Genomic DNA, 17,903 nt, shown 5'->3' with positions numbered 1-17,903 from the left:
GGCCCCTGAAGTATACAAAAAAGCACAATTAAGCTCTTAAAGAAAGTTTAAGCTCAATTAAGTCCCTTAAGCTTTTAAAATTAATATATAAGGACCGAAAATATTAAAAATCATGCAAATTGAACCAAATTTGCTCACTGACCCAAACGGACACAAACCACTGTTTAAATTAGCTTCACTATATTAAAAGAGAATGAGAAAAATAACAATTTATGTGCATGAGATCAAGATTCCATTCAACAATACTCGATGATCTATTGATCAAGGTGCCCTTAAAGTTGGAGATGCTACTAAGTCCTCTGACAGGTGTGGATATGATGGACCCCATGGTGGTTATCGCAGGGGTGTGGTTGTCATGGTGGTTTCACTAATGGCGAAGTTGGTGATGAAGATCGCTTAGGTAGGCAATTTGAACACCATGGTGGGCCTTAGATGTGAGAATGAGATCAAACAAGAGGGTGAATCTCATTCCATTCCCTTGGCTTCACTTTTTCATGGTTCATTTTACAACTCTCATAACCTATGGATCTAAGCAATATCGTGTGATCACTGTACCAAAACTCACACAATAAATGTGGGATGCCAAGAACATGATGCATGCTGTTGATTATTGCCATGGTAGATATCTCACAACATCAATAAGTTCCATGGTAAGATGAGCACTTAGGAAGTTGATGAGCAGATAATCAATGTCCAAAACAAGAACTCATCCTGCTTTGTTGAATGGGTCCCATCAATGTGAAATCCACTGTTCATGACATCCCTCTAACGAGCTTGAAGATGGGCTCCACTATTATTGGCAACTCCACATCAATCCAAGAGATATTTATGAGGGCTAGTGAGCAGTTCACTCCCATGTTCCACAGAAAAGCTTTCTTGCATTAGTATAGTACTAGAGAAGGCATGGACGAGATGAAGTTCACAAAAGCCGAAAGCAACATGAATGATGTATTAATAAATCTTATATAGAAAAATATTATGAAAGCAGTATAACATCTATATTTTTCCTCCTCAACCTATCATCACAAAAGCATGAATACATGAATCAAAACAGATAATACACTATTTATATATTAAAGAAAGAAATCTAATATAAGGTGGAAAGTTCCATTTTGAGAAAGAGTTTTTTGTAACTAATATATATATATATATATATATATATATATACATAGACACACACACACACACACACACACACACATAATGGTGCAAGAAGTACTTCAAGCTTTAGGGCCTGAACTAGTAAAGGTTGGTTACCTATAGCGACCAGCAATGTTCCAGGGTCCTTCATTAGGGGTGACAAAATACTTAATATGTACGGAGTACTCTCCATAGCCCATGGACCTTTCCTTATGTCAATAGCCTCTTTGAACAAGATGAGCAGAAAGATAAGAGTGGAGTTGCAGATTTTGCCAATGGTCATAAAGAAGATAAGTTAGGCTACGAGATTAGATACACAAGCAGTAGTGGAGCCCACATCTAAGAAGTTAACATAAGTTAAATATATGTTAACTTTGGACTTCTTTAGTCCATTTAAAAACTTAAGGGACCCAATTGAGCTCCATCTTTCTTTAAGAACTTATTATACTTTTGGGTATATTTTAGGGGCTAATTTGAACCTTTGGCCTTCATCAAATTAGTACCATAAGATTTTATGTTATCACATCATCCCTACATTCATTAACAAAACGTTGATATGAAAATTCCTTATTTCAATTGGTATTAATATTTTGTTAATATTCCATTAATGAATGGAATAACAATGTAATAGCATAAAAACATAAGATACTGATTTGATAAAAATGAAAATTTTATCTCTCAGATCATAATGTATTAAAGCACAATATATATTTTAAAAATTCCTCCCACAAATTATTATAATAATATATATAAATTTTATTTAGAATTAAGAATATGCTATTATAGATGTAAGTTAATTATAGTGTAAGTATTGTCAATCAAATGAAAAATTTTAAATTTATGAGTAAATAGGAGAGACAGTGAGGCTTATTATGAAAATTTTGTAACTAATATAAAATTTTTAAATTATGAAATTATATAAAATTTCCCTAGTAAATCTCACTTTCTCTCCTATTTACTCATAGATTTATAACTTTTTTTATTTGATTGATGTACTTCCACTTTAATCATAGGATTAAAGCCGGATGGTTGAAGTGGAGACGTGCAACGGGAGTTTTATGTGATCGTAAGATTCCCAATAAATTGAAAGGAAAATTTTACCGTACAGCCATACGATCGGCTATGTTATATGATAATGAGTGTTGGGCACTGAAAGAGTCGTATGCATCTAAGATAAGAGTTGCAGAGATGAGAAAGTTAAGGTGGATGAGTGGCTATACTAAACTAGATAAAGTCCATAATGAGAGTATTAGAGAAAATGTAGGAGTGGTGCCAATTGAAGATAAGTTGAGAGAAGGGAGATTGAGGTGATTTGGTCATGTGAAGCGTAGACATACGGAGGCTCCAGTTGGACAAGTAGAGCACATTAGGTTAGAGGATAGAAAGAAAAAAAGGGATAAACCTAAATTGACTTGGAGGAGAGTAGTACAACATGACCTAGAAGCATTACATTTCTGAGGATTTAACCCAAAATCGTTCAGAGTGGAGAAAGCGAATCCATATAGCCGACCCCAAATTTTTGGGATAAAGGCTTAGTTGAGTTTATGTACTTCCACTTTCATTAACTTACATCTACCATTATATATTATTAAATCTAATTAATTAATTAATTAATTAATTAAGGAAATTTAAAATTGTATCTTGTAGTATAATACATTATAATTTAAGAAATAAAATTTTTATTTTCTCCTAATTTGTATCTTGAGGTTTTATGCCATACATTGTTTTCCATTCATTAGCAAAATGTTGACGATATAACAATATTAATTGAAATATGAAATTACCATATCAATATTTTTTTTAATGAATGTAGGGATAATGTGATAATATAAAATCTTATGATACTAATTTGATGAAAATAAAAGTTTTCTCTTTTAAATGATAATGTTAATTTTAAAATTATCTATATTTTTTAATTTTATAAATAATATTCTTTTATATTAATTGATACAACTTCATTATGTACAAAAATCAACATTAATTTTAAATTATTGATGTAGATGTGAGTTTCTTTGACCGATCGTAATGCCAACACAGCTTGAAATATGAAAAGAGAGTGAGGTTGATGGCCTGATAATTAAATATTCTGATGCTCAAGTGAGAGATTGATGAATTTAATAGGATTTTAATTATGTTAAGAATGTATACATGATTAGAGCTTTTTTTTTTTTTTTTTAATTTATGGTCTGAGGACTTTAGAGCGTTGTCCTATAAATTAGAGGCGAGAATATCAGCTTCCCGACTTTCTCTCGAGATTCATGTCTGTATCCTTTTCTTAATGGTTAACTTTTCATACTGTCGCTATGGTGTTGTATGGTCATACTTGGTAGAGCGTGTTGCGCCTGTACGCGAGTTATTGCTCAGCTTTGTTAAATCCGAGCATCATTGATGTTCGGTCCGAACTCAGCAAAGTGATGTTCAATTGACACTTGACTAAGCTGTTGGTTGCCATGCTGACTTTATTGACTTTTTTAATTACCTGATTTTAGGACGAGTCATATCAATTATAAAAAAAAATTAAAATATAAACCAACTAAACTTATTTTCTTTAAAATAAAAGAATAGAATTTTAACCTAACACCATTAGTGAATTTACATGCAAAATTAATTTGTCATCTTGAATTTTAATCAGTACAAAAAAAAGCCTTTGCGTATACATATTTTTTAAAGGCTAATAATTATAGTATCTTTTTATTTTATTACATTTAAATTAATTATTAAATTATTGCTATTTGTTAATAGTTAAATTAATTATAGCATATAAATTTTTATAAAAATAAAGATATAATAATTTCTAAATTAATAAATATTTTTATATCATAATTAACTAAACAAACATTAAAATTAGTATTTTAATATAAATAATAATATTTAATATTTTTACATAAATTGTAAATAAAATAATTGTGTGTAAATTATTTGATGCAGTGCAATTTTTCAAAGAACATATATATATATATATATATTCAGCATATGTCATCGCATTCATGTCATTGATGTGTAGAGTACAGGTTCTGTTGTCAAAACAAAATAACGCCTTATGTTATCATATTAAGGTGGTAAATTCATGAAAAATATTCAGTCTAGAAGCTTCCACAAAATTATATCTAGCTAGGTTGATGAGCACTATTTATTTTTATACAATCACATAGAATATTTGAATTTTCATGCATATAATGTAGAGGGTAATAAACTTAATTATATTTGCTTCATTGTTCTAACGTTTAATTATATGTAAAACAGAAGAATCAATGGACTCATATGAACACTAGGTCTCTGATGCACGAAGCAAACTTAGGCCTACATATTTTGGCGTTAAGAAGGGAGAGGAAGTGGAAGAAGACGACAAGGAGAATGGCAGGGGCACTGGATTTGTTAATGCCTTGTATGCTATAAAGGAAGCTGAGATCGAAGTAAAGAATTTATATTATTTAGTTTAAAATTATATTATTAAAATAACTTATATATATATATATATAAGCAACCCTTGCTAACACATGAGCCGCTTGATTCGCTGACCTACGACTAAAACTGATAAAGACCATTTGAAGCTCATTCATTAGAGCTTTACAATAAATAATAATAAGATCAAAATAAGAAGTACCAACCATAACATTATTCATAGCTTGGACTACCAACTGACTATCAGTCTCTACATAAGCATGACTCATGATTTTCCTTCAGCCAACTCAGAACCTCACGAACACCAATCGCTTCACAAATCAAAGGCTCAAAAATAACTTGTTGCGGATGTGCATGGCAACTCATGAAACCGCCTGAAGTATCCCGACACAACCATGCAATAGCACTTTGATTTGGGCCATTTGCGCCATCAATATTACACTTAATAAAACCTTCAACTGGTGGATACTATCGACAAATATGATCTTGCACAATACCAGGAACGGGCTAATTTCTATTCAAAACCTGTCTCCACTCATGCAAAACATTACGAGTTTGAGAAACAACCACAGCTTGCCCGACACGCTTACGATTCCAAACCAAATTATTCCTTGAATTCCAAATTTGCCAAGCAATCATAACAACCTCAGCTAACTGCTCCTTATTAGTTTATACCATTAAACGTTGAAACCAATCAAGCACCGAGTACACCACACCCACAACTCCAATTGCAGAAATTATCCAAACAATTTGCGAATAAGAACATTCAAGAAAAAGGTGGAAATCACTCTCAACAGCTGAGTCACAAAACGGACATAAGGGTGAAATATCCACCTGTTTTATTTGCAGAGTATGTTTTGTGGGTAGCAGGCCATTTAACAATCTCCATAAAAAATGTCTAACCTTGTATGGAACCTCCACAGACCAAACACATTTCCACATATTTTGCACATCAATCTGAGGTAAATTATCACCCTGAACCTGCAACCTCTGCCATGCCCATATTTCACTGTATATCTCCCTTTACTCTCCCATTTCCATTGCCAAACATCATCAGTAGCAGAATAACTCAAAGGAATTGAAAGAATTGCAATAGCTTCATGAGGATCGAATACTTCATTAATAAAAGCAGTCTCCCATATTCGCAAACCAGGTATAAATAAGTCTGCTACTTTAACATCTTCTATACCCGTATTATTTTCCGAAACCACAACAAAATTATCATGGTTACATAGCCATGGATCCCCCCAAATTCTTATATTTAATCCATTCCCAATTCTTTTATAGCAACCTTTCTTTAAACATGATTGAGAAGCTAGAATACTTCTCCATATGTAGCTAGGATTGTGTCCAATTGACGCCTCTAAAAAGGACACATCAGGAAAGTAATGAGCTTTATAAATCTGAGATACGAGAGAACTTGGCTGAACTAAAAAATTCCATCCCTGTTTAGCAAGCAAAGCAAGATTAAACTCCCTCAATCTACGAAAACCAATCCCCCCTTGGCATTTCGGAATGGCCATCGCCTTTGCCATTATTATCCCACCAAATTGATTCATCTCTCTCTATCATCTCACAAATATTGAAAGGCAAAAGGAAAACAGCCATTAAATAATTAGGAACCGCCTGAGCCACAGTCTTTAATAAGATCTCCTTACCCGGTCTAGATAATAATTTTTTCTTCCAATTCTGTAGCCTCTTACAAACCTTATCCACCACAAAATTAAAAACATCTGTTTTATTCCGACCAACAACTATAGGCAATCCCAAATAAGATCCATGGGAATCAGTCTCAGCCACACTTAAAATGGAGCAAATTTCCTCACGATCATGTGCATTGGTATTGGGACTAAAATACACTGAAGACTTAGCAAAATTTATATATTGACCAGAAGCAGTAGCATATAAAGAAAGGCAATGCTTCAAATTTGTTGCATTCGAAACCCGGGCTTTAAAAAAGAAGAGACTGTCATCTGCAAAAAAAAAAGATGAGACACAAAAGGAGCGCCACGACAAATCCTCAAACCAGTAATCAGACCACTCCTTTCACAAGCAGACAACAAAACAGTTAAACCTTCAGCAGACAAGATAAAAAGATACGGAGACAAAGGATCTCCTTGGCGCAAACCTCTCGAAGGCAAGATAGAACCATAAGCATTATTACCATATAAAACAATGGTAATCAACAGAGGAAACTACATTCATCACCTTTTCAATCCATGCCAATGGGAAATTCATTTTTTGTAAAATAGCCGGAAAAAAGACCCACTCAATTCTATCCTATGCCTTTGAAACATCAGTTTTTATAGCTACTACACCCGTCTTCCCTTGTCTCTTACCCTTAATAAAATGATGCACCTCATGAGAAATCATAATGTTATCCGTGACCAAGCGCCCAGGAACAAAAGCAGACTGAACATGTGAAATGACATCAGGTAAAACAAGCTTTAAATGATTTGCCATAGCCTTACATACAACTCTATCTATGACATTTGACAAAGAAATAGGTCTCATATCACTAATATACTCCGACGTTTTCTTCTTAGGAATTAAAATTATTGAGGTAGAATTGGAACCTGGCAAAGAAGCAGAACCATTCAAGCAATCCAAACAAGTAGACTCCACTTCATCACGAATTATGTCCTAGTATTTTTGGAAAAAACCAGGATTCAATCCATCCGGCCCAGGAGCTTTGTCAGGATGCATTCCAAAAACTGCATTCTTAACATTATCATTAGTATAAGGCAAAACAAGAAAATCTGCATTTGTTGAAGAAACACGTGCCTGAACATGTCGCAAAACCTCCTCCATATCACCATTCAACGTTGTAAACAAAGATTGAAAATAATCAATAACCACTTGATCTAAACCATTCTCCCATGTCACCCACTCACCATTGCCATTTTTGAGCTGCTGAATCTGATTCTTTTTCCTCCGAGTAGTAGCCATCAGATGAAAATATCTAGTGTTCCGATCACCGTCCCTCAACCAGAACTGTTTAGAACGCTATCCCCAAAAAGTTTCTTGCTGCAACAATAAATCATTAGAAGCATCACAGGCTGTTCTATAAAGTTCCAAAGAAACCAAATCCCTTTTATTACTGTAACGCGCCATTTGAGTTCTACACAACTTCAACCTGTGCTTGAAACGATCCCTTTGCTTATCACCCCAATCTTTCAACCTAGCACAAACATGCTGAATTCGAACATCAATAGGAATCAAAACCTGTTTCTGCCAACCTTCCTCTACAACACCACGACATTCCTCCTCAAAGCTCCATGAATTCTCGAAACAGAATCGCTTCTTGTGATAAACAACAAGCGTTGTATTCAAACACAAAAACAATGGGCTATGATCTGAATTTGTTGCAACTAATGTCTCAACACAAGCATCCTGAAAAATATTCTGCCAAGAATAAGTAACCAGAGCTCTATCTAATCTTTCCCTTACCCAGTCTTCACTACCTCTACCCTTCTCCCACGTGAACCTATCACCTCACCATCTCAACTCCAATAAACCACAAGAACTAATTGCATTTTGAAAACCATCAATCATCCATGTAGGCTGATTCCTCCGTCCAACCTTATCCCCTAAAGATAATAAATCGTTAAAATCACCAACAACACACCAGGGAAGATTAGACTTAGAATGCAAACTCTGAAGAAGCTGCCAAGATTCTCGACGTCTATAACTTTCAGGAAATCCATAAAATCCAGTAAAACGGTGTTGAGGAAAGCCATCAACCAATACTTCAACATCAATATGATTCCTCGAATAGCTTAGTAACCGAACCAAATCAGCATACTTCCAAAACAACGCTAACCCACCCCTCAAACCCACAGGATTAACTACAAAAGAGCCATCATATCCCAAAGCTCTTTTAACACGTTCTACTTTGTCTCTACCAATTTTTGTTTCCATCAAAAAGATTAATTTGGGCCGCTTTGTTGATACTAAGTCTTTTAATACCCGAACTATTCGTGGGTTGCCAAGCCCACGACAGTTCCAACTTAGGGCACTCATTGGGCCAGCCGGGCCTGGGAATCAGAACCGGCCTCTATTAAGTTTTTTGACCCAATACCATCATCCTCTTCCACTGCAGGATTCAGCTCCATATTTTTTGTACATCGACGTTTTGGCTCCCCCACTATCACGCCAGCAGCATCATTAGTAGAGTTTTGAAGTTCCTTCCCATGCACGGAAGCTTGCACCATGCCAGTTTTAGATACCACTAAACTTTCAGGATTTCCATCTTTCAGAATAGGAACAAATCCCGATAATGTAGGAGAATCAGAATCCATCGGAATTGGAGCATCATCACCACCGCTACGACCACTAGCAAGGAAATCCGATTCAGAAAGAAGCCACCTCTCACCTATATTTGTAACACGTAGAGACTCAGCCTTCATGAACGAACCATAAGCAAACTGGTCTCTCTTTATTCCTGGGTGATCAATAAGCTTAGCACAAAAACGATCCGAATGGCCTAACATCCCACAAAAATAACAAAACATCGATAAACGCTCATATTTAAAATTAACCCAACTCCACTCTCCGCCAGGTTTCTTAATCTGCGTACGGCGCTTTAAAGGCTTATTAATGTCAAGACACACCCTTATGCGCATATAGTCTCTCCAAAGTGCAGTGAAATTCCTCGGATCTGCTTCAACATAATTGCCATTGTAATTGACCAATTCCTTAGCAACCCGTTCTGACATAAAACCTGATGGTAAATTGTGAACCTGAATCCAAAATTCCACCCTCATTAATTCAACATGTCTAGGGTTCACTCCTTGTGGTAGTTGTTTCAAAACCAATAGATTTTGTTGAAAACTCCAAGGACTGCCTTTAATCACATGTTCTAAATCCACAGGGTGCACAAACTGGAACAGAAACGCATTATTACCCAGATCCTTCGCAAGCATGCCTTTAACCAGCCTCCAAAACAGAACGTCGATGTAACAACCTCATCTTCTTGCGGCGGTGATTCATCATCGAAAACAAACGCTCCTTGTGTCTCCTCAAGATGTAACTCAGAGTACATGTCGTCAATTGCCCGATCCTGACTACTTGAGGATGCCATGACAAGAAAAGAAACGAAACAGCAAAAAAATACAAGAAGAGACAAAGAAAAAACAAACAATTGAAAACTTGTTAAACAAACAAGAGAGATATTTAGCTTGTCACATAGTGAACAAGAGAAAACGATTTAGTATTTTGTTATTTTTTTTTTATAAAGTCAATACATAAAAAATAATATGCATGTTAAAATAAAGTTTTCAAATTTAATTTTAAATTATATTAAGAATTTAACATTTAAAATAATTATAATTTATTCATTATTTTATTTTTATAATACAATTTATTTTGTATTTATCATATATTTTTAATTTTCATAATCATATTATAAAATTTTATTATGATAAAATTTGAAATTAATTATAATTTTATTTAAAGTGTTGATAAATAAATAAGTTATTATTTTTTAAATTAAGTGACATAGTCATGTATCAATAAAATGATTAACAAAGTAGGAAAAAAATGTCATGCCATAACAATTTTTGAAATATCTTTTTTTTTATTTTAAAATTCTTAAATTTAAAATTATCTTATTATATATCTACAAAAATGATACACCTTTTTAATTAAAATTTTGTTAGATTAAAAATGGTAAATTATTTTCTAAACTATATATATATATATATATATATTCAAGTATTCAATAAAAATTATCTATAAAATTTAAATATTAAATTTAAAAATATTTCTTATATATAAAGTATAAAAATTTTAATAATAATATTTCAAAAATCGTCATGATATGACATTTTTTTCTTTTCTTTGTTTACTATTTTATTAATATATGACTATGTCAATTTTATATGTATAAAATAAATTATTTTTTATTACAATTTTAAAAATATAATTATTAAAATTCTTAGACTTTAAAGATAAGAAATTTTTAAGAAATATATGTTTAAATTCTATAAATAATTTTCTACTGAATAATATATATATATATATATATATTAAATGTTAATATAATTTTTTTTTAAAAATAATTCACTATTTTTATAAATCTAACTGAAAATTTATCTAAAAAATATTATTTTCTAAATATAATTTTATAATACTTGAAATTGTAATCTCAAAAATTTTAAAATTCTCAAAAGATATAATAAAAATAATTTTAGATCATTATTATTTTTTTTATAAAATAAAATTTTAATAGTTAAAAACCTTGTTTGTTGGTTTTACAACTTCACAAGTGCACAAATCGCTAATAAGTAATAAAGTGATGAGTAGAGTATCATTTTCACGAGGAATTTATAAGTGCAAATACTAAGCTAGACATCAATTTTGGCTGTTTAAACTACCAAAAGTTATGAGGGAATGAAATTTAAACTAGTGTTGAATAACTACAGAAAACAAAGGAAAATAAATCCGAGAACTTAAAAAGAATTTTTCTTAGATAGACAATTCCAGAATTAAGATTTTACACCTTAACTCTGTTATGATTTTAACTTTGTTTTATCAATGGAATGAGTGTTGTTACTTTGATGGAAATTAATTCTAAAGTATCCTAGATCCTCTTTCAAGGTATATAATGTGTATTTTAATTAATCTGAAACCTACTTCCATGGTGATCAATCATAATTAGGATCCTTTACGGCATGTGATTAATTATGAAGTTCCACAAAAATCATCAGCCTATCTCTATATCAGATTTTCTATGTTTAAAATCTTAATTTTCCGATATTAATCTTCTCCTTCCAATTATTCAATTAATATCTTATATCATAGCTAAGAGGATACCAATACATAACATGCATTCAGAACACAAGAAATTGAATCAAAGCTCAAAACTCAATTCTATAAAACTCAATATATATCTATAACAGAAATTAAGAATGCTACTCTCCTAATTTCAGAATTAAAGGAACTACTCACTCATGGTAAGTTTAACAAACATAATGTAATGAAAATAAGAAAACACAAAATCAGTCTGAAGAATTAGAATAAAATAACTGAGAAAAAGATTTTGCAACTTTAAATTTATGTCTCTTCGTTGGTGCAAATGCAATCCTCCTTTAAGACGGCTTGGGAACTAGGGTTTTCTAGAAGTCTTCTCTCAAAGGTTTTCCCTTTTCTCCACTCTTTCCTTTCAAAAGAAAATTAATTCCCCCCTTCTTTTATGCTCTCTACTTACTCTTATTTATATTGGGTGTCCTAAGATTAAGTTTTAGAGTCCTAAGGGCAGTAGAAGTCTGAATGGCATGCCAAAACAGGAGTTGGAGTTGAATTAGGTAGCTGGCTGCTGCATAGTACATGGCCTGTGTGTTACTAAACGGCCTGGGGTGTGTAAGTTTCTAGAGTGACTTCGGCTTCTTTTCAGATGGGAGGCAGAAGGTTACACAGGGTATACGACTTTACATGTCACACCTATTCCCTTGTAAGGCATGACATGTTCCTATAGCATACCTAATGAATTACCGAACTACACCTACCGATAACCCATTAATTATGCTACAAGGGATTTTAAACAAATCATAGCTTTTTATCTTATCAATTCTTTTTGCGAAAAATTGATTAGGAATAGTTAAAATTCAATATAAACATTCATTGGAAATGATGATAGACTAAATATTATAAAAGTTTCATTTTCATAAGTCTCGAGATAAAATACAAATAGTTACAAATTCAAAATTTGATAGCAGTGTAATGCTTTCAAATACAAACTGCTCAATGTCTGTACATCCACATATATAGGTACAAAATACATCAAAAGAAAATTACAGGGGTATACCTACGATATATACCCATAATCAAAACTAAAATATTGCTTCCAATTCTCTCACTCGGCAGCCTTCTTGTCACACCTTACCCCTCCGTAAGGCATAACATGATCCCGTAGAAAACTTAATGAACTACCGAACTTCATCTACCGATAACTCATTAAGTACCCTACAAGGGATTTTAAAACAATTTTCTTACATTTTGGAAGTGGTGAGCATTTTGGTAGGAATTAAAAACCATTTATTCAAAGTTTAAATACTAGTAAAAATTTTTGTCCATTTTAATTTTGCCGCAAATTTTATAAAAATTTTAACAGAGTTTCCTCCGTATTTTGAGAAACCAGTTCTTCAAAGACCTGTAAAAAGCACTTCCAAAAGTATTTCACAACTCCTAACCTTCAATACTCAATCATTTCAATTCAATGCACTTTAAATAATTTCACAATACAAATCAAGATTTTTCATCTCAAAATATTTAATATTTCCATTCACCAAGTATAAAGCAGAAAATCCATATATACAAATATTAAATTTACAGAAGAGAATCCAAAATAATATTATTACGATTTATTTATAACTGCTCAACTACATTGATACATACAATATTTTTATATTTACATCAAGATTATCTACAAGGGTATAAAATAATACCCGTACAAAATGGTAAGAGAAATCCTTGATTTAACAGCAGCTTACTCTGCTGCTTTCTCCTTGCTCTTATCTGCGACAGCAAAATAAGCCATCGCTGAGTATAAAAATACTCAGTGGTGCACAATAAAAATTTAAAATACAACCAATAAATCATTCATTGCCAAACACAAATTAAATATTTCTCAGTCACATTTTGCAATTATCAAAGTCCATAATGACACCATTTTGTCAAATAATCCATTAAACACAGTTTAGTCAAACAATTTCATAAACACAGTGTTGCCAAGTCATACATAACTTAAGCCATGACACAAAATTTCCGATCAATGCCGCGTTGTACACCACGACAAAGCAATCTCAACCCCATTAATGAAAATCAATGAGGGAGGTGGCTAGCTAGCTAATGAGTACTCATCCGATCTACAACCTCAACTGGCAAGCCAAAGAGGGAGGAAAATAAACGATCTCAACCCCATAAATGGAGAAGGAAATGTGATACTGTCATGCTAAGTGTGAATCCAAAATCAATTTAAAACAATTATTTTCAATAATTTATGAGAGATCCCAAACAATTTTCAAAGTCATTTTTGTAGTCACAAAGTGGCAACACAATTCATAAATAACACAGCGACTTCATAAAGTATAGCAATTCAAATTTTCAATTGGAAAACAATTACATAAGTTTATTGCGCACAAACCTGATTGGAGTCGCCTCTAGGCCTTGACTCAGTCTTTAAGGGCTTCCAAGTCTTTTTCAGCTGAAACACACAATTTCACAGTGTTTCAGTACCATAACTTAGCATAAATCCAAAAATAAATTTCACTTCATTTTAACTAGCTCTATTGCGTTAAATTCGACGTTCTCGAAATTTTTGTGTTTCGGGTTACTATTCACTACACTATTCAAGTCAAATTATTGACTTTTTAAGGCTTAATAGGTATGGGAACTCCAACTTCACCCACATACCACATTTTGGTCATTAAACTTGTTGGTTTTGGTCATTTTCTCAAAGCTTAGGTCATTTTGGCAAAATTGTCAATTTTCGGTTTTGGTGCTCTGAAGTTGCACTGTTCCATTGGTCAATCTACTGTTGGAATTTGGCAAAACTTCCTTCATAGAAAATGTTCCTTATTGTCTTAAGTGTATTCTCATTTTTGGATCACCCTAATCGGAGTTTTGTAGCTCAAGTTATAGCCAAAATACAATTACTGTTCACGTGCATTGTTCATGCTGAGATTTTGGTTCTGGCAGATTTTTGATCCAATTTCGTTCAATAATTTGATCAAGTTAAGTCCATAATTTGGTCAAGTTTCCTTCATACGAAATGTTCTACTATGTCTTAGGTTTCCATCGGTTCAAGAATCACCTAAATCAGAGTTTCCTAGAGAGAGTTATAGCCCTTCAAACATTACTGCTCGATGGCAATTCTGCAGAATCGCAGGTTCAGTAACTCAACTTTGCTCAATAATTTGAATGGGTTAATGGCATAATTTGGGTTGGTGTTCTTCATGAAAGTTTTAGATCTATATCTTATCTAATTGCTGGTAAAATTTCAGGTCAATTTGACCTGTCTAGCTTGAATTATGACCAAATGAACAGTTACTGTTCATTTGGTCATTTAATCGATGGCAGCTGCTCTCATTTCACTTTGGTCAATTGGTTCACTAAGTTTTGGTCAGTTTTTGGGCATGGTTCCTTAATGAAAATTGTGCCCTTTTATGTCTATTTTCATCCCCAATTGGTGGCATATCAATTGGGCTTGTAAAATTCTCGTTTTGGTCCTTCAAAGTAGGTTTGGTCATGTTGCATTTACCTCCGAATTTAACTTAATTTCCTATCATTCCCACACAACTTATTTGGTCATAATTAACCATTATTTCACTTCACAATAGGTCAAACATGCCATTTATGCATTTCTCCAAATTTTGGTTCACAAACCCTAACATTCAAACCCTAACTCATTCATCTCATGCCTTTAACTACATTTAATGGTTTTAATGCTAATCATTCAACTAATTAAGACTTTTAAACTCATTCTAACTCATTTAATTCATGCAATTCATACTCCCTTCAACCAGGCCAAAATTTCAGCATGGGTCCTTCCCCCATATTTGTTTCATTTAATCAAGTTCTAAGCTCATTTCAAACACTAATTATGCATTTAAATGGAAAAATAAGGAGTTAACATACTAACCTTAACTTAAAGCTTCAAATCTCTAGCTTTAGCCCTTCTTTCTTCTTATACTCTTCTTCCTAAGTTGAGATTACAAGTTCTAGTGAGGTATTTAAGGGAGTTACGAAGGTTAAGTGAAGAGAATTAAGCTTAAGTGTAAGCTTAAAGGAAGAAAATTCCATGGAGATTCATGGAGGAAGTGGGGCAGCAACCAAAGGAAAGGAAGAAGACAAATCTATTTTTTTTTTGTTTTATTTTCTTTAATCTTATCCCCTTTTTGAAGACTAAAAATCCCAAATTAATAAAATAAATTAATTAATCCTTTATGACATCATGCATGATGTCATCACCTTTGACTTTTCCATCTTCTTTCTTTTTTTTTTCTATTTATTTTTTTCTATTAGTTCTTTAATTTACTTCTCGATTCTGAAATTTTCTTTTCTCCGATTTTATTTGACAGTTAGGTCAAGAGTCAGCTCTCGGGGTCAATTGACCAAATTGCCCCTCGCCGGTTCATCCCGGTTTGCAAATAATCTAATATTTCTTTTGGCTCCCTGACCTAATTATTTGACTGACTTAACAGTTCTTTTTCGTGATTTTCTCTTTTCCACTGTGTTCATAAGGGTCTTAAGGACCGCAGCGTCACTTTTTACGATTCGAAATTTGAGTTTAAAAGCGACTTGTGATCGTTCGAGGAGGTCACTCATCAGTGACTCTCACTCGTTTAACCTCTTATGTTCTGTTTTTCTTATTTATAGTTAACTAATTAAACATTACTAATTATTTGTGTTTATGGCTTCTCAAATTGTCTTAAGTGTGGCCCTAATCCCATTAATTGTCCGGACCGACACCGGTCAGCGGAACAGTAAAATATACCAGGCTATACCAATAGGGGTGTTACACTTCTCCTTTCCCTTACCTGCGATAGCATAAATAAGCTATTGCTGAGTATATCACTCAGTAGTGCACAACTAATAACTTTAAAATATAAAGTTAAGTAAAACTTGTCAAAGCATAATAAATCACATTTTTCTTAAGTATAAAAATTTCACAATAGTTCTAAGTCCATAAGAGCCATTTATTGGAATAACATTTCAAATGAGAAATCATACTTCATAAATCACAATTCACAAAGTATTAGTGTTGCCAATATCAACACATAGTTTAGGCCATGACATAAAATTTCACGATCAGTGCTGTGTTGTACACCACGACAAAGTAATCTCAACCTCACTAATAATTATTAATGAGGGAAGGGCTAGCTAGCTAATGAGTACTCATGTAGTCTTACCCCATTAACCGTTATTAATGGGAGATATAATCAATATCCATTATCAACCTCAAATAGCCGTGTCACGACCCAACCTATGGGCCGGACCGGCACTAGGACCTGGGCCAGCCTAAAGCCCCCGAGGCCCGTAGTAAGCCTTAACTATTCATTTACCCAACTCTAAGGCCCATTTGGGCCCAATTTCAAGAAAACAAACGGACAGAGTCCGGCCATAAAATGGACTTACCAACGGGGAGTTTTCGACTCACCCAGTAAACACAATATATAGTCAATTGGGGAGCTCAGCTCACCCTCCACATACTCATCAACATAATAATAAATGGGAGCTCAGCTCCCTCATCCAATCCATCAAACATGCATATCATTATACGTTTACAGGTCCAACATGATAATAATATTACAGACCATAATCAAATAAATACTTCTAACACATGCGGAAATTCTAGGAGTTAATAAAATTACACAAACATTGATAAACAACTGCGAGGAAAGGGAGTTAACCTCAAAAATATCCTCCGTGGCACGGAAAAATATTGAGCAGTGAGCGTTCGACTCAGAGAGTAAAATATCAATTTTAACCATAATCTCTATAACTATCTAAATCTAATGCACCCTGTAGAGTGAAATGCAACATCCACATCATTTTCACATTATAACATCAAAAAGGTAATTTGGAGCACTCACACACCCTGTAACATCAATCATAATATATGGGAGCTGATCCCCTATACAGCTCTCTTAAATCCAACCTGGTGCCAGCGAAGAACTCAGCTCGGACTTCCACTTAAATACCAAATCGGGTCCCAAATAAGAACTCAAGCCGTGTCTACCCGAAGGACCGGGTCCCAATGAAGAACTCAAGCGTGTCTACCCGTCCTATCCATAGTCCACACCACATCACTCGCACACCAACGCACGCACACTGCTCCAAATTACCACAACAACATACATGGCACTTTAACATTTATCAATGCATCAAAAATCGTGCCTAGAGTTTAACTACATAAATATATGCATATAAGTGATGCATGGGCATGCTGAACATATAATAATATCGAAATTACAATTAAAATTAATATTCTACTCACGGACTTGGCGACAATCACTGGCGGTGGCGGAGGAAGAAGGCATCGGCTCACACGACAATCATATTACATTTATTTAATACAATCGACTCAATACAAACAAAGAAAAGACCAATTACGTCCTAAGTCGTCGAAAATCCGTGAGTCCCCTATACCTAGGACCTACCCAACTGCAAAAGGGCTAAAAACGCACTTCTATATTCACAATCCATATATCAACAGTTCAATCATATCACACAGCCCCTCCTGGGCCCATCAAATCAGTCATCCATCACAATATGTAAAATTTCAATTTAGTCCTTATTATTGATTATTTTTGCAAAAACTGCCCAAACAAGCTCTAAAAATTATAAAACTTTGCCCC

General features: G+C 33.5%; 2 protein-coding genes and 1 pseudogene across 2 annotated transcripts; 1 reads left to right on the top strand and 2 right to left on the bottom strand.

Moving 5' to 3' along the window:
- The first annotated feature begins 440 nt into the window (after positions 1–440).
- LOC110645643 (tubulin beta-1 chain-like) lies at positions 441–969 on the top strand (annotated as a pseudogene).
- Positions 970–4,785: 3,816 nt separating this feature from the next.
- Positions 4,786–7,491, bottom strand: LOC110645644 (uncharacterized). Its single transcript, XM_058143154.1, has 7 exons — positions 7,206–7,491; positions 6,829–7,118; positions 6,569–6,737; positions 6,250–6,515; positions 5,517–6,107; positions 5,068–5,202; positions 4,786–5,010 (listed from the first exon to the last, which is right to left on the bottom strand). Exons 1-7 carry the CDS (start codon positions 7,489–7,491, stop codon positions 4,786–4,788), a joined length of 1,962 nt encoding a protein of 653 aa, XP_057999137.1.
- Positions 7,492–8,561: 1,070 nt separating this feature from the next.
- Positions 8,562–9,625, bottom strand: LOC131177968 (uncharacterized protein At4g02000-like). The gene is made up of 2 exons (XM_058143153.1): positions 9,509–9,625; positions 8,562–9,425 (listed from the first exon to the last, which is right to left on the bottom strand). The coding sequence occupies exons 1-2, from the start codon at positions 9,623–9,625 to the stop codon at positions 8,562–8,564; spliced, it is 981 nt and encodes a 326-aa protein (XP_057999136.1).
- Positions 9,626–17,903: the final 8,278 nt, after the last annotated feature.

The sequence above is a fragment of the Hevea brasiliensis genome, chromosome 2 (assembly GCF_030052815.1).
Source record: "Hevea brasiliensis isolate MT/VB/25A 57/8 chromosome 2, ASM3005281v1, whole genome shotgun sequence".
Taxonomy (NCBI): Eukaryota; Viridiplantae; Streptophyta; class Magnoliopsida; order Malpighiales; family Euphorbiaceae; genus Hevea; species Hevea brasiliensis.
Note: the sequence above shows the minus strand (reverse complement) of the source record. Positions and strands in the feature narration are given on the sequence as shown.